Source organism: Narcine bancroftii, chromosome 8, assembly GCF_036971445.1.
Source record: "Narcine bancroftii isolate sNarBan1 chromosome 8, sNarBan1.hap1, whole genome shotgun sequence".
In the NCBI taxonomy this organism is placed as follows: Eukaryota; Metazoa; Chordata; class Chondrichthyes; order Torpediniformes; family Narcinidae; genus Narcine; species Narcine bancroftii.
The window spans coordinates 49,636,481-49,660,739 of NC_091476.1; the positions used below are offsets into that span (position 1 = coordinate 49,636,481).

Here is a 24,259-nt window from a genome sequence, read left to right on the forward strand (position 1 = left end):
TATGCTATTTATTAGATTTTATATGCATCACTTTTCCTTTAGACACAGTTGTTTTCCAGGGATGAAAGTTCTGTTGCTCTCTCTCTCTCTCCCTCTCTCTCTCTCCCTCTCTCTCTCTCTCCCTCTCTCCCTCTCTCTCTCCCTCTCTCTCTCCCTCTCTCTCTCCCTCTCTCTCTCTCTCTCAATGAAGGCTTGTACAGTAAAGACATTTAAAAGACTCTAGGTACATGGATGAAAGAAAAATAATGGGTTATGGTTGTGAGGATTGATGTGAAGAAGGTTTGCTTCAGTGGGCTGAAGGATTGTCCTGTTTTAAACAGGAGCACCTACAGGAAACCCACAAAGTCACAGTGGAAAGGTGCAAGCTACAAGCAGACCGCTACAGAGGTCAAAATTGGAGCTTGAGTTATGAGACAGCAGTTCAACTTACTGTTCCTCTGCCTTGTTGCTTCCACGGTCAATAACTGGTTGCAGTGATTGTTCTGTCAGCAAATATTTGGTAATCTGGCTCTAAATGGTTGTTATTTAAAATTAAAAATATTATTGTCATGATTTGAGGATTGAAAACTCAGAACAAGATTAACCATTGCTGTTTTTTTTATATATCATCAATAGAATTGATGATTTGTGATTCAACTATCTGCAGCCTAAATCATTCACGTAAATGAAAGGTCATTGTATAACCTAATCAGGTTTACAAATTTATAAAACGTGGTAAGTTAGATGATGCAAATGCTATAAAAGGGTTTAAACAAGATGAACACAAGAAATTAGATAAAGTCCTTCATGCCTGCCCCTCCATTCAGTATAATTGTTACTGATCTACCTCTTGCCACAATGCCTTTTCTGTCAGTTTCACGTAGCCCTCAAGTACCCAATCTTTAAAAAAAAAACTACTTAAAATAACAGTAATTAAATCCCCTTGGGTATAGAATTCCCAATATTCACCAGTTTTTTTAAAGAAATTCCTGTGATCAATTTAAATTGACCACTTAGGCTTTGAGAGAAATTTGTTTCTAATAATTTGTACATATTTTAATTTTCTTCCTTTAAGTCTTTAAATATAACTTTCAAATACAAGAGATTTGAACTATATGGTAAATATGGTAAATTTGAGAAAGAAAATCGGCTGCAATCTTCTTGGATAAGGCCAAAGGGTCTTTTTTTGTCCTATGCTATATTTATACTGTTTTAGACATAAAACAGATAAAACATAAAACAGATTTTATAAAATCTACTCAGTATCAAGCACTTGCATTTGAAATAAAAATGCTAATTTTAATGGAATGAAATGAAATGCTAATTTTAATGGAATATTTTCTTTTGAAGCTTTCAGTTTACAATGAACCTTCCACAAATTCTAAGTTCATAGAAGACCAGCCTAGTCGATTGCTCAAGGGAATCTCTGCTGTGAGACAGACTCTTCAACCATATGCCTCTCAGTGCAAGGTATAGGACTTCACATAATTGTTTCCTTTGCACTGTACTACAGAATTTGTGCATGTTATTGTGAAAGAGATTCAAAATATATCTTTTGAAAAAGGGTCAAAATCAGTCAAGTTGAAACATTGAATCAGTAATTTTTGGGGGGTAAAAGGCCAATCATTTTATCAGCAAGATTTAGAAACCTCTTTGTTCAATCAAATTAAAAACTAAGTACTGTCAATTAATCACGGTTATCACATCTGATGAGTACAAAGGCAAAATAACACAGGTCAAAATACCTTAGGACCTGCTGAATATCTATGGCCTATTTATGTATTGTACTCAACCCCAGGATGTGCAGATTTTATTGTTTGATTAAAAATAGCACAAGATTTTTAAACATGGCAATGAAAATATCTGGTCAGGATATTCTGGTTTGGAATGAGCCACCAATACTGTATCTTTACTTTTGTGTGGATTGTCTAGAAATAATTTTATTCAGGGTGTTTCTTGGAGGAACTGAACAAGCTGCATCCACACAAGAAAGATGAGATAAACTCTGGCAGCTGTTTGATCCATATTCTTGGTTTAGCACGATGACAAATCTCATCTAATGAAATTGTGATGAAAAATTAATGTTATTTTAAAGAGAAACATTTGAACAAAATAAAGTTCCAATCATTCAAGAAAATAAATAATTGGTATTCTATTATTTCATAAGTACAATTAAAACTAATTCACATTTTTATTACATTGTGCTATAATTCCTTGATTATCTGAAACCGGATTGTGGGAAACAATTCCTCCCTATAGTTATTCTCTATTTCTAATAATTCACACCAATTGTAAGAGCAGTAATGCAATTCTGAGCTAAACAAATTACATGAAGACTGATGGGGGGTGGAGGCACAGGAGCGTGGAGGGAAACAGATATTCAAGTCATAAGCTATTCATATGAGAAGCATTAATCTGATATTTAAAATGTCACATGGTGTGATGAAAGTTTATTGTCATGTACAATATAATGTCCAGATGCACCAAAATTCTTAGTTGCTGTAGCTGCAATAATCAAGTAACGACTATAATGTAAATTAAATTGTGCCAAAACATAAATGGTGATTGTAAATATAAATGGATAGATAAATATTCATAGTTGCAGCTGTTGCACTAAAATGTGACTTCAATCTTTACATGGTCTCAGGGTTGTGTATGGATGGGGTTCAGAAAGTACAGGTAGATTCATGAGCCTGATTGCTGTTGGGGGGAAAACTGTCTTAAACATGAAGGAGCTGGACTTCATGCTACTGTTTAGGCATGACAGAGCCTAGAGTCAAATTTATGATTCATTTTGTCTGTTTGCGTAGGTAGAAGAATAGGTTTGGAGGGGACAGCATGTTCATTCATCATGTCCAAGGTTTCTGAAATGTACACAATAACACATTTTCATGTTCTAATGAAAGTAATTGGGAGTCACTGAAAGCTTTGGGTAATAGTATTGTTTTGTCTAATTTTGGCTTGGTTGTTGTACACTTACTTTGTCATGTATCAATGTTTTAAGAAAATGGTTGATGTTCATGGTTCTGCATTAATTTTCATCTGCTTTCGCTGCTGATTCTAATCATCATCTATAGTATTGTGCAATAACAAAAAAGTGAACATTTGCTTTAGTTTGCAATGAAAGGCTCTAAGTTAAGTGGATAGAAAATAGATTGTTTTAAACTGTTGATTATGTTTGAGATTGTATCAAAATGTTGATCTTAAGATGAGCTCTTTCCAAAGAACTGCAAGGTGTGAAATTCATTTCAATAGTTACTTAATTTAGATTTCAGAGTACTAAATGCAGAAATTTTATTTGTAATACTAATTAGTGTACTATTTTGAGTAGTTATGATTTGTCTTTTCCCTGCTTTTGACGACTGGACTAAGAATCGTGGCACAGAGGAAAGAGGATTTTACTCATTGTTGTGAATTACTTGCTCTAAGTACCCCAGAGACATTGCTGAAAGTTTTCCTAGATTCAAGTCTTTGTTAGTATCGACCAAGGATTTGTAGGATGCCTTTGATTTTCTTCTTAGAAGTCACATTGTGGAAGTACAGCATATTTTATAGATGGGGCACTGCAACAATGCTAGTGCAAGGATGGAGGACGAAATCACATTTGAGCAGATTGCTTTTCCCTGTCTGATATCAATCAGGTTGGGTATTATGGAATTTGTAGTCATATAGGCAAATGGTAAGTTTACTGTGCTTTGCACTGCCTGATATATGGTGGTAAGACTTTGAGTTATCAGGAATCCATCCATTTCCACAGAATACCCAGCCATTGACCTGGACTTGTGACAATAATGTTCCTTTGGCTGGTCCAGTTGAGTATCTCCTCAATGGTCACTCCTAAAATGTTGATGATGGAGGACACGATTATGGTAATGCCAATGAAAGCCAAAAGTGACTCATCAGGCTCTCTTGCTGGTGATAGATGTTTACATGGCACACCTGTGGAATTTCTGCTAGTTATCACCCCATTTCATTCTGTTCGTGCTGCTTGAAGATGTAAACTGCTTTATTTTCTGGGGAGCTGTGAATATGATTTAATATAATGCAATCTTTGATGAACATCCTCACTTTTGATCTTGTGATGGGAGGTCATTTGAAGTAGTTGAAAATTCTTGCCCTGAGGTACTTTTGCAGTGTTGTTCTGAGAGCTCCAAACATGGCCAACTTTTCATTAAATATACGAGCTCAACATTGGAGTGATTTTCATCTAGATCTCTATTGACTTTTGAGCTCAGTTCAATCGACGATTCAAATTGTGCTTTTATTTTAACATTTAATTTCTCTAATTTTCGTTGAAATTTGGTTGCTGGATGATTTGTATTTTATTCTAATCTGGATTTGAACAGGTAAGATTTCCTTGGGTCAATTAATAAAATCTATTTTTAAGGCTGTGGCACTGGAGAGTATGTTCTGTTAGAAGTTGATGGGCTTAACATTTCATTTGTGGTGTGGCCAATTTGAGATTCAGGCTTTTCTGCTTTTGTATTGTTTATGGTGTAAAACTAAAAACACTAGGCAGATGAATCTGCTAATCAATGGCCAGGGTTACCTGTCCAGTATGGACACTGCAACTGAATAAGGCAATGGGAAACTACTTCAGTATTTTTTCTATTGTATAATCTTGAACTCAACATCAACTATGGTCTCATTTCAAAGATGGAGCATTCACCAAAGAAGACCAGGGGAGGCAACAACTGCAATTTGAACAGCAAGGCACCTGAATGAATGATTGTTTTAATGTTTAGTTTTTGAGAAGGAACTTCACTTGTGTAAATAATTCAAGATTCAGTTTATTGATGTAATAAAACCAGTGTCATATTACACAATGTAAGACAGGTAGATTTGTCATCAGGAGAAATTGCTTGAAGTGCTTCTTACAGTCAGAGAAAGAGAAGCAAAAGAGAGTTCTCCCCACCCCCCCCCCCCACCCCCTCCTCCCCTGCCACAGAGTCACCAGTGCCTGTGGATTTGCCCCAGTGCTCTCGCAGCCACACAGTTCAGTCCAAACCATGGGCAATCTGAGCTCCAGATCCAAACCTCCAATACGATTAGGAACCCTTCAGTGCCCCGGGGAAAGCTCACACAGAATGTACAAATTCCTTACAGACAGTGTGGGATTAGAACCCCGATCACTGGTATTGTAACAGTGTTGCACTTATCTGCTACGCCAACTGTGCCACCTATATGAACCTATAAATTAATTCTGTAGAGAAAATAAAGACTTGAATACTATTTACTCATAAATTGCTCCAACATTAAAGGTTTCTAAGGTCATTCAGGTCACTGAATGTCTTGTTTTCTGCTGTTCAAAATTTGTATTCCATTAACAACAATTATTGCTAACAACCATACATCGATCATTGAAAAGAAGGAGCAATTATTCCATTCTCATTTTTCTTTTCTTCCAGTAATTTTATTTCATGATTTATTTTGTCGTTCTCTTGTGTTTAATTTTATTTCAGTTTCATTGGTTGTCTTTTAAATTTTCACAATTCAATAAGCAGAATTAATTGGCTTAATGGATTTGCCCCCCACCTCATTTGCTTCCTATTGGTTATACATAGTCACTGATCTATTGTGGCATCATGGCCCTTAATGTCATGTAGCCCCTCTGCCACGGAGAACCCTCAATCAAGTAGTCAATGGATGGTCGCAAAAACTGAGATCCTGCTGTGCATCTGTTGGATGGTGCCTTCATTCGATGCTCTTTTGCTATTTCTATCACTGATCAGACAATTAAAAGGAACTTGAATTAAAGAAAACGAACATCAACATTAAAAATTAATTTACTACAAATGGAGAATCATGCAGGTGTCAGGTTCAGCTCCTTGAACCCACCACACTGGCTGGTCTGATTGTACCTCCATTTCTAAGTTGACAATAGAATCAAGCTTAGTTGGAAAGGTGGGCCAAGGAATGGCAAATAGAAGTCAACTCTGACATGTGTCACATGGTGCACTTCGGTAAGCCAAACTTAGGTGGGGCTTGCACAATAAATCGTAGTGCCCTGGAGAGAGTTTATAGAGAGAGAAAACCCTGGAGTGTAGGTAGTGAATCTGGCTACCTTGTGGACAGGAAGGTGAAGAAAGTGCTTGGCATGCTTGCCTTCATTGGGTGGGGTGTTGTGTACAAAGTTGAGTCATCACGACACAGCTGAACAAGGTGTTGGTGAGAGTTCTGGTTGCCCAGCTATAGGGAGGAAATGAGTGCAGAGGAAATTAATCAGGATGCTGCTGGATCTGGAGCACTTGAGTCACAAGGAGAGGCTGGATTGCTGAGTCTTTATTCCCTGGAGTGGAACATAGCAGACTATGTTCACCTTGCATATAAAATCATGATGGACATGGATAAAGTGAATTCCCAGTCTTTAGCCGCTTTCAGGTGCGTTTTCTGCCAGGAATGTGGATGCAGAGCTTTGGAATCATCGTTCAGGTGGCAGCCCTGAAAGCGCTGCGCTGTCCACCTGAAAGGGACAGCTGCACGGGAGGCACCTCGGAGCACACTCCAGCTCCTGTCCACTGTAGCTTTCAGGTAGCTGCTTTCAGTGCTCCAGCGATTATCCCTCCTGGAGGAGGTGTAGAAAGTGTGCCTCCTGCTCTTTCAGGTGGGTACACCAAGAGCTGCATAGGGGTAGAATATGCAGCTTTACATCGGGGTATTCTGGCCACCTGAAAGAGCCTTTTTTCTCCCAGGAAATGATTCTTGAACTGGAGGGAAATTGTTTCAGGTGAGATGGGAGAAATTTAAGAGGGGCCTGGACAACTTTTTCAATTGGAGTTTGGTCAGTATCTGGAATGAATTGTCAGAAAAAGTTATAAAACTAAATGCAATTATGAGGATCAAAAGAAATTTGCACAACTCGATAGAAGGGTTGAAAAAGTTATGGACTAAATGCAGGGACTAGTCCAAGTTAGTCAGCATGGATGCATTGAGTCGAAAGCCCTGCACTGTGTTGTATGACTAACTCTTAATCCTCAACTGTAAACAATAACATTTTTCCAGCTTTATTAATTACTTGTTCTAATAGTCTTCTGTGAACCATGCCCTGGGAAACCCAGACCACTCTCCTCTCAGCTGTGCAATCTCATCATTTTTTTTCTGTCAAAATGGATGGTTTTACACTTAGCACCAATCCCTGTGTCATACCACAATTGGAAAATGTCTTAAAATCAACTCATTCCTTGTGAAATTTGCATCATTTGCACCTTTGAACTTATTTGTTAATGATATTTTAATCAGAATATTAAAACAGAAATTCTGTTCTTCTGAAATATTTTTATATCAAATAAATTCAGCTATTTATAATATGTAATGTAAGAGATGCTACAAGCCTTAAATAGAGTTTATTTCAGAATGATAAATCAATGTTAATATTTTAATGTTTGGGCTGTGAATGTAATGGTTTGCCATTGTAGCCTACAGTATGAGAACTCCATGAGTTGAGTCATGTTCAGTTTCCTTTATTAAAATTTATTCAATCTCTGCTTTTTTTTTGTTTTCAGTGTTTAAATATATTAATTTGCAGAGCATTGTGGTCAGTAGGTTTCCCAAGTGGAGAGTGATATAATTAAGTTTCAGATCTAGGAGCTGATTAGCCAACAAATTAGTCCACTGGATTCCATGTACATGGTTATCTGAACAGTTTTTGTGTGGTAGGCTTATGACCTCTGTAGGTGGAACCTTGGGATTAAGAATGGTTTTCTTACATTCTTGTTTTGTTGTGTCTGACTAGCGCAACATATGAACTGCATATTTTTCCACAGAGCGAACCTTTATGACCTGGTGTGTTCTTTCTCCCATTTTTGCTGAACCTAAATGTTTCCAATGCTTGCACTTGAGGATTTCAACATTGTTTCATTTATGCCTTCTCCATTTTGGGTGGTCAGGGGCAAAAGTTTTCCAGGAGCTGGAGTGTTGTATTTCTTTCAAGAGTCTTTGAATCTTTTCCTTCATATGCCTGGTAATTGGTTCTCATGATTGTTCATCTGTTTCACAAGTCTAGTAACAGGAATTAGAATAGCATTGCTTGTGACTACAAGACCACCAAAGATCTGTCTGTACTACTGACAGAATGCATTGTTTGCACTCCTGGCCAACTATGAATACTTAGTATTTATTCATTTAATCTCTGGTATTTGATTTGTATTTTCTTTTGCAGCATCCAAATTGTATGATGTCTCATGTCTTTTTGTTGCATCTGGGAAGCTGCAGCATGGGTGACTCTTTGTTGCATCTGTACATCATTCTTCTGTCTATGGCAATAAATTCTCATTGATAACTGAATTTAATTTCCCCAGTGAGTGTCATGATTTTATCTTTGGAACAGGATATCGTTGATTAATCAGTCTTTATAAGGCCCTGGTGAGACCTCACTTGGAATATTGTGAGCAGTTTTGGGCTCCACATTTAATAAAGGATGTGCTGATGTTGGAGAAGGTTCAGAGGAGGTTCACAAGGATGATTCAGAGAATGAAAGGCTTATCATATGAGGAGTATTTGATGGGTCTTGTTGGAATTTAGGAGAATGAGGGGATCTCATTTTGAATGTTGCAAGGCATGGACAGAATAGATGTAGTTTGGTTGTTTCCCATGGTGGGAGAGCCTAGGACAGGAGAGCACAACTTCATGATTGAAGGGTGTCTGTTTAGAACAGAGAGGAATTTCTTTAGCCAGAGGTGGTAAATCTGTACAATTTGTTGTCACAGGCAGTTGTGGAGGCCAAGTCATTAAGGTATATAGATAGGTTCTCGATTAGTCAGGACATCAAAGGTTATGAGAAAAAGACAAAGCAATGGGATTGAGTGGGAAAATGGATCAACTCATGATTATATGATGGGGCAGACTCAATGGGCTGAACAGCCTATTTCTACTCCTATTTGTCCTATGGTCTTTTTGAATTGGGCATTAATTTTTTAAATTTGTAAACCAACTGATTTGCCCAATGCATCTTAGATTTGTGATATCTTCAATTATCCATTTTCCTGGATTTTGAAAAGATATATTTTGATACCAATCCACTATACCTCTACAAAAAATAATTTTTCAACAGGCTTTAAAAATGTAACAGTTGGAACCATCAGGGTTCCCTTTCAAATTATCAGTAAATTCTGAAACTGAAGCCCAGTGTTTTTTTTCTCCATTCAGCATCACTAATTAATGCAGTTGTACCTTCCAATCATTTGATGTCCTATTACTTCATCACTGAATCAGAATTTATTGTTATAAACATATGTCATTAAATTCATTGTTTTGTGGCCGCATTACAGGTGTACATTTTTAAAAATAAACAAATTAGTGTAAAATAATAAAAGTAACGTGACTAAAACACAAAAGTCTGCAGTCACTGGTTGAAGTAAAAACAAAATGCTGGAGAAGCTAGGCAGATCAAACGTGTATAGCAAAGAAGTAAGGTAGAGTCTGTGGTTCATCATTCCTTCAGAAATCTGATGGTGGAGGGGAAGAAGCTGTTTTTTTGTACCATTCATTGGGTATTTGTCTTCAGGCTTCTGTCCTGGTGGTCGCGATGAGAAGAAATGATGGCCTGGGTGGTGCGGGTATGATATTGGAGGGTGCGTTCTTGAGATACTGCCTCTTATAGATGTGCTCAATGGAGTGGACTGATGTCCAGATGGTGCTGGCCAAGTTCACAGCTCTCTGTAGCCTCGGACCTGTGCATTGGCCCCTCCATACCGGACAGTGATGCAAACAGACAGAATGCTCTCCATGGTACATCTGTAGAAATTTGCAAGTGCCTTTGGTGATGCACCAAATCTCCTCAAACTTCAAACTAAGTGCAGCCACTGGTGAGCCTTCTTCATGATTATATTGACACGAAGGCCCCAGGATATATTTTCAGAAATGTTGGCACCCAGGAAATTCAAGTTTTTAACCCTTTCCATTGCTGACCCCACAATGAGGACTGGTTTGTGTTTCTTGATATTTCCCCCCCCCCCCTTCCTGAAATCCACAATCAGTTCCTCAGTTTCACTAATACTGAGTCCAAATATGTTGTTGTGAAACCACTCAACTAGATGATCTATCTTAATTTTCCTTGTATTCCCAGTAACACCGAAAAATCAAGAACAAGCAATGAATTTGGTATTTCTTCCAGTTTTTCTTCAACATTTCCAAAATGTTTTTTCATGTATATATTAGCTTTAACTTTTTTATTGCTTTTACTGCTTGCCTTGGACATTCTACTCTTCTTCTCTTTTGTAGTTTATGTACAATAAAATCCCCATTATCTGGAATTCAATCAACTCAAACAATCGGCACAAAAAAATTAAGGAAATTAATAAATGTCAAATAAATTAGACTGAGCAGATTGACCCTGTGGGGGAGCACTGAAACTTTGTTGGACTCGTGCAGGTTTGCCCTGCTAAGCTAGCAATACCCCTCAGAGCATTCTTTTCACTGTCGTAAATTGCTTGCAGGTGAGTTGGGTTGTCAGCATGAAGAAAATGTGGTGAGGGCCGACTGGGACATTTGCGTGCAGGTGAGTTGCGTTGCACTAAGAACCTGACTAGGACATTTGCATGGAGGTGAGTCAGATTGCAACAAGGCCCTGGCCGGGACATGCATTGAGGTGAGTCAGGTTTCACCAAATGTCTGACCGTGATTCTTGCATGGATGTGAGTCGAGTATCTCTGAGGGCCTGACTGGGACACTACTGTGGAGGTGATCCTGGTTGTGCCAAGGGCCTGACTAGGACAATGGCATGGAAGTGAGTTGGATTGTGCCCAGTGTCTGACTGGGATACCAAGATGAAGAGCTCACTGCTTGCACGACTCTCAAAGTTCCTCCCTTTCCCTGCATGGTAAAAGTTTTTTAAAATTTGTATTAGGTACATTAATAAGGCTATATCTGTAAACTTGGGGAAGGGGGTTAATTATGATGATGGCATGGTTAGTATAAGGGCTACTGCAACACTGACTAGTGCGCCAGTGACTAGGGTTCAAACTTAATTTGAAATGTTTTAAATTATGGAATTAATTGATTACAGTGAATTTTACCTAATTAAAGACTACAACACTGATTTTTAAATGACTTTACATTTTGCTCTGCCTTTTGTCTTTTAAACAGTGCATTCTTAATCCAGGTGTATTTGTTAGGCGTCGGAAAAGTGAGTCTCAGTCAACTGGAAAATTTGCATATCCAACATTTATGATCCCCGTAGGTGCCGGATAATGGGGATTTTACTGTACTCTGCTTTTTGTCCAAAATTTACTGCAAATATAATTTTTAATTTCTCTTCATCCATTTGTATTTGATTCTCAAAACATTTTTCAATTTTGAGAACATGTAATCAGTTTTTAATGAGATAAAATTTTTGAAAATATTGTCAGAAAATGGGTTATCTTTGACTTATTTCATCTGTATTTTTTACAGGGTGCATATAATGCTGCTAAACGTGGTGCGGAAAATTCTATAGCATTTGGAAAAGGTAAGGGTGATTGTTGAACAGGATTGTCTGCAGATGCTGTGATTGTAGTGTAAAACTCAAAAATGCTGGAGAAACTCAACAGGTCACACAGCGTTTATAGGAATCAAAGGTATATCACCAAAGTTTTGGGTCTGAGCCTTTTGTCATGTCTTGATCCATTAACAAGTTCATCTTGCTAATTTTGTACATTATCTCTTTTATTACACTGAGGTCAACCTTGACTGAAATCTAGGATCTTAGTACCCAGTGAATGTTCCTTAATTTCAAGCACTACATTGAATTTAGTTGTATAATTATTTTATATTGTTGTTTCTTTAGATTGCTAACTAAATATGGCTTATTACTTCTACATTTCCAATCAGAGTTCTCAGACGTACTGTTGCAATTTTATTGATCTTGCATTAATTTCCTTCCAAGGACATGATTGGAATAATATTTGTTTTTTTTTAATTTCTTAAAGATGCCTATGTCTTTCTCAAAAATCCACCTGAAGGTTTCTTTCCAAGAATGGGTGTGATAATGGTGTCTGGATTTGCTGGACTAGTTATCGCATCAAAAGGTATGTAGTGATCACAAAACGTATGTTACTTTGGGATGTATAGGATAAACTTTCCTATAGATTTGTATATATTGATCATTATGACAACATTTAGTTTCATGCTTTTGACTATCAAATATAATTAGAAACAAATCACTTCCAAGCAGATTTGGAACAGATTTTTTTAAAAACTGTTGAGCAGCCTTGACATGGCTTGACATTTCTGATACAGTTATGAAAGTAAATTATTGTTTAAATCTGCCTGACATGATAAGACCTGAAAATGCTTTCCTCATTGAGGTATTTTCAGAATGGGCACATTCAAAAGTTGATTTAAATTTAATTGGTTGCACTCAACAAAAAAAGTCTTATTCCATAGCCAATGTTATTTTCATGAAATCTACAGGAAAGTGGCTTGCTTTCTTGAGGGTGTCTATTTTCATGCCTCTTTGAACCAAATGTTGCACTAAGATTCAATGAGAACATAAGCATTGAACTTGTATTAGAGATTATTGTTCATTGTATATGCAGTTTATTTTAAGTATTTCCATTAATTTTTTAATCAACATGAACTGTTATGAAGCACAAAGGAAGCATTACTTTTGAAGGCAGCATATTGTGGGATAAAAGAGGAGTAAAACACAAAAGTGTGCAAATTCTGTGATTGAAGCAAAAACAATGCTGGAGAAACTTAGCACATCAAACAATGTACTTTATTTAGACAGACGAAGATACATGATCAATGATTCGGGCTTGAGCCCCTCATCAAGGTATGTAAAATGTAGGTAGGTGCCCGATCAAAAAGGTGGCGGGGAAAGGGTCAGTGGGAGAAGCACAGGCCCATAGCAGAAGGTAATAGGTGGATAAGGGATGGCACACAGGCAAATAGGGGAAAGGGTCACGGCTCTGAATGGATAGGGAAAGGGGTGGAGAGCTGGAGGAAAGAAGCCAGAGGGATGGGGAAGAGACAGAGAATGGGGAGTGGGCTAGCAGAAACTGGAGGTTAACATTAATGCCATCCCGTTGGAGAGTGCACAAATGGAATATTAGGTATTGATTCCGCCATTTTACAAGTTGTCCTGGACTGACGGAACATTAGGCAATGAACAGGCATGTCAGTGCAGGAATGGGGCACAGAATTGAAATGGTTGGCCACTGGGAGATCCCTATCATTGATGAAGACAGAGCAAAGGTACTCAGGGAAGTGATCTCTCAGTCTTCATTCAGTCTCTCCTATGTGGAGAATGCCACAACAGGAGTACTGGATGCAGTAGGCTATTTCCACAGGTGCACAAGTGGAGAGTTGCTTCACTTGTAAGGACTCATTGGGGCCCCCGAATGGTGTGATTGAGGAGGTATGGGCACAAATGTGACCCTTCCTGCAGCTGCTGGGGAAGGTGCCAAAGGAACAGTTGGTGGGAAGGGATGAGTTGGGAAGGAAATGAAATATTTTGAGCAAGCAGGGAGCAAAGATGAATGCTCGGAGAATGCTTGTAAGGTGGCATGGTTAGCATAGGAGTTAGTGCAATGCTGTTACAGCACCGGTAATAGGGACTAGGGTTTGTATCCCGCGCTGTCTGTAAGGCTTTTTGAATGTTCTCCTTGTGTTTGTGTTGGTTTTCCTTTGGGGCTCCAGTTTCCTCCTACCGTTCAAGAAAGTGTACCAGGGTTGTAGGTTAATTGGGTGTGGGCTCATGACCCGAAAAGGCCTGTTACCATGCTCAAACAATTCCTCTTCACCTACCACCTCACCAGCCTCCGCATCCAAAACATTATCCTCCATAATTTCCGTCACCTACAACGTGAACCCACCACCAGGCACATCTTCCCCTCTCTTTCCCCCCCCACCCTGCCTTCCATAGGGACCACTCCCTGCTTGTCCACTCATCCCTTCCCATCAATCGCCCCCTTGGTACCTTCCCCTGTGTCTACAGGAAGTGCCATACTTACGCCCACACCTCCCGACCACACATCCTACCTCACCACCATTCTGAGCCCCTAAGAGTCCTTCCAAATGAAGCAATATTTCACTTGTGAATCTGCAGGGATCATCTACTGCATCCAGTGCTCCTGTTGTGGTCTCTATATTGGAGAGACTGGTCGCAGAGCACCCTTGCTCTGTCCACATCAATTGCAGGGATCTCCCAGCGGCCAACCATTTCATTTCTTTGCCCCACTCCCACACTGGCGTGTCTGCGCCCTCATACTGTCAAACCAAGGCCACCTGTAAACTGAAGGAGCAACACTTAATATTTTATCTGGGCACTCTCTAACCAGATAGTATTAATATCTACTGCTCCAGTTCCTGCCCATTCTCCCTCTCTTCCCCATCCCTCTGTTTTCCTCTAGCTCTCCACCCCTTCCCTCTCCATTCACAGAGCTATGCCACCTCCCCCTGTTTGCTGGTCTTCCCTCCTTCTCATATCCACCAATAACCTCCTGCCTGTGCTCCTCCCCTGCCCAACATCCCCCACCATTTTTTTTTGGGCGCCTGCCTATATTATGCTCATATTCTGAAGGGCTGCAACTTTGGTCAGGTGTCTTAATCTTTGCTATATAAAGTACGTTGTTTGACTTGTTTAAATGTGAAGTATGATATTTACCCTTCCTCTCACATAACACTTTAAATAATCCTTATGCCATCAGTGCTCTGTGATGAGTAAGGGATTGCTTAAGGTGGGATGTGAGTGGGAAGGGAAGGTTGAGAACCACTGCTCTAGACCCAATTGTTACTGAAATATTTTGCTTGAGAAAATTGTCATTGGCCCATTTCCTTAGGAGTTATGAAACTGCATATAACGAGTCAATGAGGTACAATCAAAACAGTGGTTTTCAAACTTTTTCTTTCCACCCACATATCACCTTCTGCAATCCCTTATTAATCACAGAGCACCTATGGCACACATGTCAAACTCTGGCCCGCGGGCCAAATTTGGCACCCCCACCATCCTCCCCCTTCATTGCACATCCTTCCCCATTGTAACACGAGAAATTGTAACACGAGAAGTCTGTCAATGTCATCAGCTGACAAGCCGGTTGGAAGGCTCCCCGCACAACCAGTCACTTCTCCCACCTGTCGAGCGGTGCGGCGGATGGGCGAGCGCCTGTGATTTCCTGTCGGCGCGACGGGCATGGCAGGCTGCGCATGGCCCCCGGGCAGCGCGAGCCCCGCGCGACTGGCACCGGACGGCCCTTCCACAGCGTGAGCACACTTCTTCTGGTCGCCACGGCCTTCAGCGCTTGCACCCGCGCGGACCCCAGGGACGGCTGGTTTGGCCCTGCACATGAAGAGAGAGATGGTGGCTGTCCGCAAAGGCTGATCGGCAGCGCGCTGGGCCTGAGTGGGTGGGTAAGCAGAGGTGGGCAGAGGGTGTAGGTGAGGAGTAATGGGCAGGGGAAGTTATTGTGGTGCGAGGGGCAGTTAGAGGGAGGGATGAGTAGAAGGAGGGGTGGATAGGGAAGAGGTAAAAGGGGAGGGGCAGGGCGAGTAGGGGAGGGGTGATTAGAGGGTGAGAGACGGGTAGAGGGAGGAACAGGTTGAGGGGAAAGGCAGTAGAGGGGCATATATAGGATCGGGTGGGTAGAGGCAGAGCGAGTGGAGTGAGGGGTGAGTAGAGGTTGGGTAAAGGACGGGTCAGGTAGAGGGATGGTGGGTCGAGGGTGAATAGAGGCCTAGAGCCTGAGGAGTGAGCAGGAAATGCTGAGTCCTGATGCAGGCCAAAATGGACACAGCCTGTGAATGCTGACTACATCTCCACAGGGACCAAATATGTTTCCCTCAGGTCAAGAAAAGGGTGAACTTGAGCTACCTACTCCTGACCTGTAATATTATCCTCCTAAAGTTATATCCTAAAGTTTAACATTACATATGTTGAAAGAAGAGAAAACATGCAGATGTTGTTGAAAATTTTCAATAAATATTTAGTTCAGCCCTCGACTTAGTCCAAGTTTTTAATTTTGGCCCTCCGTGAATTTGAGTTTGACACCCCTGACCTATGGCATAGGGACTACTAAAAGTGGTATGTGAGTGGAAAGAAAAAGGTTGAGAACCACTAGGGTAAAGAATGAAGGGTTTAAGCCCATAGAATTCTCAAGGTTGCTGTGCAGGTTGATAGGCTGGTTAAAAATGAGAATGGTATGCTGTCCTTCATTAGTACAGGGATTGAGTTCATGAACCATAAGGTAATTTTGTAGCTCTATAAAACTCTGGTTAGATCATATTTTGAATATTACATGCATTTATGGAGGCCTCATTCCAAGAAGGCTGTCGAAGCTCTAGAGAGAGCACAGAAGAGTTTACCAGGATATTGGCCAGAATGGAGAACGTTTTTATGACAGAGCTAGGGCATTTCTCTCTGGAGCAACAAAGGAGAGGAGCCTTGATAGAGTTGTACAAAATGATAAGATGCATAGTTGGGGTGGACAGCCAGTATACTTCTTTTGTAGGGCAGGACATCTGTTTAAGGTGAGTGGCGGAAAGTTTAAGGGAGACGTCAAAGATGAGTTTTTTTTCAACACAGAGAGTGGTAGATGTCTGGAATGCATTGCCAGGTTGATGGTGGAGGCTGGCACAATAGGGACATTTACTCAGAAAGAGGCATGGTATCCAAGGAACCTTGGCTGCGTGGACTTGTTTTGCATACAGAAGGCAGCAGATGGAAATAGATGGAATGTGTTTAGACTGGACGATGATGTTGAGTGGCATTATGCAGGGATCAATTCTGGGACCCCTGCTCTTTGTGATTTTAATTAATGATTTGGATGAAGAAGAAAAAGAGTGGATGAGGAATTTTGCAGATAATACAAAGGTTGGAGGTGTTGTGGATAGTGTGAAAGGTTATTGTAGGCACATAAATGCAAGGAAAATTGAGGGTATGGTTGTGTGGTAAGGAAAGGTTAGATTGTTATGGAACATGTTTATATCATGAGCCACAGTACTTTTTGTGTGCTGTAATATTTTGTGTTCTATGATAGATCATTTGAACTAAAAAAAACAGTTGATTTGTTAATTTGTGCTGTGAAAGTAAGTATTCTATTTTATATAAAGTCTTGACTCAGCAAATATTTGCATAATTCACTTCCACAAATCTAAAAAAACATCGCGTGAAATATATACAGGACCTCTACAGTAATTGTTTGGTAAACAGTTGAATAATATTGCATTTCTGGTTCATATTGTAGAATATAATTTGAGGGCAGTGTGAGTACTCCTTAAAAAAAAAATTAGATGCTCAAAATGTTTATATTAGTATCTACCATTTTTTAATCCAAGAAGTTATTGATCAGTCTCAAATTTGTTAAAGTATCCATGGTGCCCCTTTGGTGTTTTGTAGTCTTTGCTTTGATACAAAATTATTTTTGTGTAGGTTGAGAACAGTTAGGAAGGATGAACTTTGTTCCCTTTATACAGTTTTTCTATCTAGCATAAATTTGGGATTCCTGATGTAATTCATTTGCAATAAAAATGACAGTCTAAAGAGAATGGACCGTGTATTTCAGTGTACAAGTTGAGTCGTGTAACCCTAAAAAAAATTCTGCGGGGGGAGTCAACTTGAATACCAGATATACATTTGAGACCTTAAATTGATATCAATTTGGCGTATAAGTCGATGCTGAAAGCACCTCCCCACCGCCAGCGTCGCTGCTCCCCGACACCTCCCACCGCTGGGCCCAGCCATAATTGTTTCTACCTGGGACCCTGAGGTTGCCGTCACCACCCCTGCCTGGTAGGCAGAGGTTCCTGTTCCTGCTGGGAGCACAATATCGCTGTTCCGTGGGCCATTACTGTGGCTGTCTGGTAGGCTGAGGTTTTTTTTAAGCTTGTTTAATTTTCAGCTTTGTTGCTTGCGGTTGGGGTGTTTATATATATATATATATATATATAAATAAATATTTTTAAAAAATTGGGTTGTTCCAAAAAATGCGGATTGACTTGTATGCCGGATATAACATAGAACCATTAAAATGAGGCTGTGGTGCACTGTTAGCCAGAATCAGACACACACAAAGATAAAGACTGTACAACAGGCTTTAATCCACAAAGATTTCCACAGAGCCAGGCTGGCTGTGGCTGCAGCCACTCTGAGTGAGGCTTCGGGAGGCCGGCGCAAGCTTATATCCTGGAGGGTGATTGACACCCTACCGGGTGGGACTTGATCCATTCAGGCCAACTGATTGACAGCTGGCCAGGTGTTGTCCTGTCCCCTTACACTCCTGCAGGTACAGAGGTTGCCACCTGCAGTAGGCCGGTGGTGTACCACCACAGAGGCTTTAAAAAATGGGGGTCGACCTATCTGCCAGTTGACTTGTATGCTGAAATATATGGTAACTAATTTTCCCTGCTATTTAGAAAAGCTAACAGTTGCAAATGAATAGGCATAGTTAGTGTTTCAAGTTGTATGCATCCTCTCTCCCCAAGCTAAGAGTATATTGTTTAAAATGTTGCAATTTGAAGTTTAGATTGTTCACCTTGTTTGCATTAATGGCTTTTAATGTACACAGGTTCTAGGGTTCAGAAAATGGCATATCCTGTAGGACTTTTAGCCGTGGGACTGGCTATTTGCTATCCTCAGAAAGCTATAGCTGTAACCAAGGTAAGGTTTTGAACTATCTTACTTTCCTACCTCAAATAATTCAAAATAAAATGTTACACATTTTTGAGCATGACCAAGAAATATTGTGATTTTTTAAAAATAATATTCTGAAGACTAATTGCTCGCTGAATTGTTGACCATTTTTTTTTTTAACATGTTTAAATTTGTGAGAATGCCAGCAGAGTGGAAATTATGTTAGAATAGTATCCAGGCACTGAGGCTATTAAGCAAACAATGAGATGATGGAGGAATCCAATGGATCTGCACACCCTTGGGTAGTAATGATCATTTGGAAAAGGGATTTGCATCCTGTTGGAGCAATTTTGAGGATAGATAAAGGGAAGCCAGTATATTGGAGTTTTAAAGACACAAAGTGATCATATACGAGATTTACATTAACAAAGGCATGTGATTTTAAGGGCAAAGTATTGACAGAAGTATTGGATTTTTCAACAACAAAACAGAAGAAGAATAAATTGGATTATTTCTAGATGGGCATGCTGTGAATCTTGGGGTGCTCCATGGATCAGCATTCGGCCTTGAGTTATTCACACTATTTAAAGATTACTTTTTGCTGTTTTTTTAATGGGACTTTAGTGTTTGCCCCTATACGTATCTTGGAGTAACACCAGTGGGAAATTAGACTATGATTTTGTGGCAGGGCATTGTAACACCAAAGTTATTGCTCACTTGTCAGGTTATTAACCTATGTTTCTTCCATTAATGGGAGAAAATTATGGATTGAAGGTTAACAATTTGTTCTTAATTAACAAGATACAAGTTGTGAATCTTAAGTGATTTAAAGGAAGGTCACACAAATCTGTGGTTTATAAATCACTCATTGGTTTTTTTTTTAAAGTTTGGCTCCATTGAAATATCTCCAGGTACAGCGCAGGATATAATTGCAAACTAATGTTATTGTGGCTAGTCAACCTATGACCACCTGCATTTTGCTATAATTTGTGTCCCCCCCTCATCTCCAAAACCTGTTTCCAGTCTCTCCCCATCCCTTGAAGTTTGCATCCTTTCGTTTTGGACACCCCACCTTCCCAAATATTTTACTTGACTCCAATGATATCACATACATTTTTCCCATGGATTGTTGTGCAAGTGTAGCAAACAACACTCATCATCAAATGCAAATATTGTTATTATTTTTTTCTGCAAGATAAGTTGTTAAAGAAAAAGTGTACCATTTCAGTTTATTTTTTTGATGATACCTGTTTATTGGATGTACCCCGAGCACCAACTATACTTTTAAATTTAAGTTTGTCAGAGAATATCTCATACTATGAGAAGGGTTCTTCTCATACAGTCAAGTTATCTCTAGCATTCATACAGTACAGTTTATGGGGAGAGGATTACACGAAAGAAAAATCGATTAGCACCAAGCAAGGACATCATGATAGCACTGATATGGGGTTTGTGCAGAAGCCTATTGACTGCAGGGAAGACAATGCCTTTTAGCCTGTTGGTACTAGGAGCCTTTATGTTTATTTTTACTTGTAGGGTAATTGAGTACAAATGCATATCTTAACAAGCTTGCATTGGAGCTTGAGACCTCAGTTGGAACACCATGTGCTTGAATCACTAAAATTTGTTTGCAGATGCAACAGTTAATAAAGAGATCAAATAGAATATTGGGTTTCATTGAATTTTAAAGTAGGTTCTGCCTGAACTATGCAGGGTTCTGGTGAGGCTGCATCTGGAATACTGCACGTATTTCTAGTATACCCTTACTCCCCAAGTTATGATTATTCTATTGACATCCATCTGCACATATGACCATTTTTAAAAAATATGTGCATGTGCAATATAGTGCCCGCCACGTGGTCATCGTTCTATAGGCATGCAAGAGGAAAAACCTATCCTTTACCGATAGATTGTCTCATTCCACCGTTTCAACAATTTTAAGGACAAAGAGAAAATGCATGAGGCTGTAAAAGTATGAAGAGCCATCTTGATTCTTGAGCACATGCGCAAATCTTCAGTTGGTGCATGTGTGATGGGCTTGCGTCTTGGAGTTGGGTTGGAGTTCGATAGTTAAGGTCACAAATTCAATATCGTCAAGAGACGATAGTTCAATAGCTTGGATGGTTTGGAGGATGCTTTCCAACATACAGGACTCCATCAATGTTTATATGATCAATTTAGACCTGTAAACACAGGTCTCAAGAGGCTGGATTAAATATCATTACATATTTATACCTAAAATTTGCATAGATGGGCTCCAAATTGCAAAAATATACCATATTTATTTCTCAAATTGTATGTAATTTTCTCCAAGGGGATACAGCTTTGAATTTCTGCATTCCATCTTCCCATAACCAAGTGTGAATCTGATTTCCAGGTCACTTCCTTGCCACTGTTAATGCTATTTTAACAAATTTCATTTGGTATATTGATAGTTTCAACTTGGGTCTTGTTCCTTCTATATTTCCTAACAGAAATAAATATGGGTTTTGTGGAAATACAATGCCTGTAGCTTGTTCTAAAAAATACCCTAAGGCTACCCATCTTGGGACATGACCAAGTTGAATGCAAGAAAGTTCCCGTCTCATCACATCTAAAACATTGATTTGATAAATCTGATTTAATTCTATTCAATTTTTGTGGTGCCAAATATAGCTGATATAAAAAAAAATATTGAACTAATCTATACCTTACATTAATAGTATAAATACATTAATAGTATAAATACATTCGTCGTATAAATACATTAATAATATAAATACATTCGTCGTACAAATACATTAATAGTATAAATGCGTTCGTCGTATAAATGCGTTCGTCGTATAAATGCGTTCGTCGTATAAATGCGTTCGTCGTATAAATGCGTTCGTCGTATTTGTCATACAATCTTGAGTGGATTGTACTTCTCCAAATGCGTTGTCATTTTTTGGGGAAATAAACTAAATATTACAAGTTAAAGACCCCTGTGGGTTTTGTGTAATGTCCTTTCAAAATTTGAGCTCTGGAATAGTTTATCTCAGGGAAACAATTTTAACTCGTGATGTTATATTTTTTCTTAGTTTTCTGGCCAGACGATGTATACTTTCAGCCAGGGGAGTTACGAGGCAATTCGCTCTCTCTGGAAAGTGAGTCTTCAAGTTACAAAGAATGAAGACCTGGAGGTAAACTAGAATTCTGTCGAATTAGAACTCAAATCAGAAGACTAAAATGGAATAATATGCACAAACATTTAATCACAACTGCTCAGAAATGACTATTTTTCTGATACCTTCTTTAAACAAATTCTTGTACATTTTGAATGTGATGATCCACGCAACAATTATCTTCCAAGATTATTGAATTTCTCAGAACAGACTTGCCAGCAGCCGCACATGTATTTCATTTAAAAATCAAATACGATCGTGTGCTTTGATTTAGAGTAGTTCTCTTTGGAGAGTGCACTGACTTTGACCCTGTACCGTTGGATATTTTGGACCTCCTTATTTTTTGTTTCTTCCTTTCTGATTTACAGGCAAAAGGAAAATGTTAATATTTAAAGTTAACTGAGGATTCATTTTTACCTAGAAATGAGATCATATGGAAGAAAATACTGCAATCACTTGAAAAACTCAAGTGATCATGTCCACAATGTTAATGCTAGACTGGCTTTTAATAGGACAAAAGTATTGACCAATTTTTTTTGTGTCTTTTTTAATTTGTAGTATGTTTTTTGTGTGTTCTCATGTCAAAATTAAGCCCTGCAGCAAAAATAAAACCATTCAAAATAATCTAGATCTGAAAGCTTTATATAACCATAGAATGCTACAGCACAGAAAACAGGCAATTTGGCCCACTGACCTGCTCCCATTCCTTAACTCTTCAGGCCTCTCCCATCCATGTACCTATCCAATTTATTCTTAAAACACACAATTGAGCCTGCATTCACCACATCAGTTGGCAGGTCATTCCACACTCCCACCACTCTTGAACTGAAAAACTTCCCTCGAATGTTTCCCCTAAATCTTTAAAGTTTAAAACTATGTCCTTTCATATTTATCTTCCTCAATCTAAGTGGAAAAAGCCTATTCACATCCATTCTGTCTATACCTCTCATAATCTTGTAAACCTCTATCAATTCTCCCCTCATTCTTCTTCGCTTCAAGGAATAAAGTTCTAACCTGTTTAATCTTTGCCTGTTTAATCTGGATCCTGAAGACCCAGCAACATCCAAATAAATCTTCTATAGCCAGATTTTGAAAACTGAAACTAACAGCCTTTCTATCATGGTGCAAATGAGAACACAGATGTTCATTGTCAGGTTGTGCTTGAGAAGGAAGATGAGTGGTATAAAAAAAATCTGCCAAGAGCTGATTCAGAATTACCATGTTCCTTGTGTACTTTTTGACAAAGTTAACAAATTCTTTTAACTCAAGAATTATTAAAATTCCAATCAAAATAGAGGAGGAAATAATAGATCCAGCAGGGAGGTATGTAATGATAAAGTGTCAGAAAAATTCAGAATTCTGGAATTTGGTAAATATATATGCACCTAATGAAGAGGATCAAAAGTTTATGCAAGATATTTTTTTGAAGTTTGTAGATACGCAGGGGAATATATTGATAGGAGGGGATTTTAACCTTAATTTGGACCCAAAGTTGGATAAAACTGGACAAAAGATTAGCAAAAAGAATAAAGTGGCCAAATTTATGGTTAAATCAATGCAGGAAATGCAACCTTTGGACATATGGAGGAGGCAGCACCCAAGGGAGAAGGAATACTCATATTATTCGAGTAGACAAAACATACTCAAAGATAGACATGTTCCTGTTGTCAGCCCATATTCAAGGGAGAGTTAGGAAAACGGAATATAAAGCTAGATTGTTATCTGATCATTCACCCCTGTTATTAGCAATAGAACTGGAGGACATTCCACCAAGAACATAGAGATGGAGATTAAACTCCATGGTACTTAAAAGACAGGAATTTAGAGAATTTATTGAACGCCAAATTAAAATGTACTTTGAAATAAAAACGGAATCAGTGAAAGATAAATTTATATTGTGGGATGCAATGAAAGCCTTCATTAGAGGGCAGATAAGTTATGTAACTAAGATGAAAAAGGACTACAGTCGAGAAATAAAACAGTTGGAAAGGGAAATAGTAAGTACAGAAAAAGAACTAACAACAAGGGAAGATGCAACAAAAAGAAGAGAATTGGCGGACAAAAAAATAAAATATGAAACATTACAAACGTATAAGGTGGAGAAGAACATAATGAAAATAAAGCAGAAGTATTATGAGCTAGGAGAAAAAAATGCACAAAATATTAGCCTGGCAACTTAAAACAGAACAAGCTAAAAGAACTGTATTGGCATCAAGGAAAAAGGACAAACAAATTGCATATAACCCAACAGAGATTAATGAAAATTTTAAGGAGTTCTATGAACAATTATACTGAACTGAGAACAAGGGGAAAGAAGACAAAATAGATGAGTTTTTAGCTAAAATTGAACTACCGAAATTGCAAGAAAAGGAGCAAAACAAATTGATAAAACCATTTGAAATAGAGGAAATACAGGATATATTAAAAAAGCTGCCGAACAATAAAACGCCTGGAGAGGATGGACTCCCAATAGAATTCTATAAAACAGTTAGAGTTATTAATTCCTCCTCTCCTGGAAGTAATAAAACAGAGAGAAGAAACACAAAACTTGCCAGATTCATGTAAAACAGCAATAATTATGTAATACCAA

At 38.8% G+C, this 24,259-nt stretch overlaps 1 protein-coding gene across 2 annotated transcripts in view; it reads left to right on the forward strand.

Moving 5' to 3' along the window:
* Positions 1-24,259, forward strand: part of LOC138740669 (MICOS complex subunit Mic27-like) — a 52,841-nt gene that overhangs the window by 14,581 nt on the left and 14,001 nt on the right. For both annotated transcript variants that reach the window (XR_011343105.1, XM_069893654.1), the window contains exons 3-7: positions 1,330-1,449; positions 11,368-11,422; positions 11,883-11,981; positions 18,462-18,553; positions 21,586-21,687. Coding sequence is in view for 1 of the 2 variants with exons in the window: in XM_069893654.1 (XP_069749755.1) it covers positions 1,330-1,449; positions 11,368-11,422; positions 11,883-11,981; positions 18,462-18,553; positions 21,586-21,687 (468 nt within the window). In the remaining variant the exon portion in view is untranslated. The remainder of the gene's footprint in view (positions 1-1,329; positions 1,450-11,367; positions 11,423-11,882; positions 11,982-18,461; positions 18,554-21,585; positions 21,688-24,259) is intronic.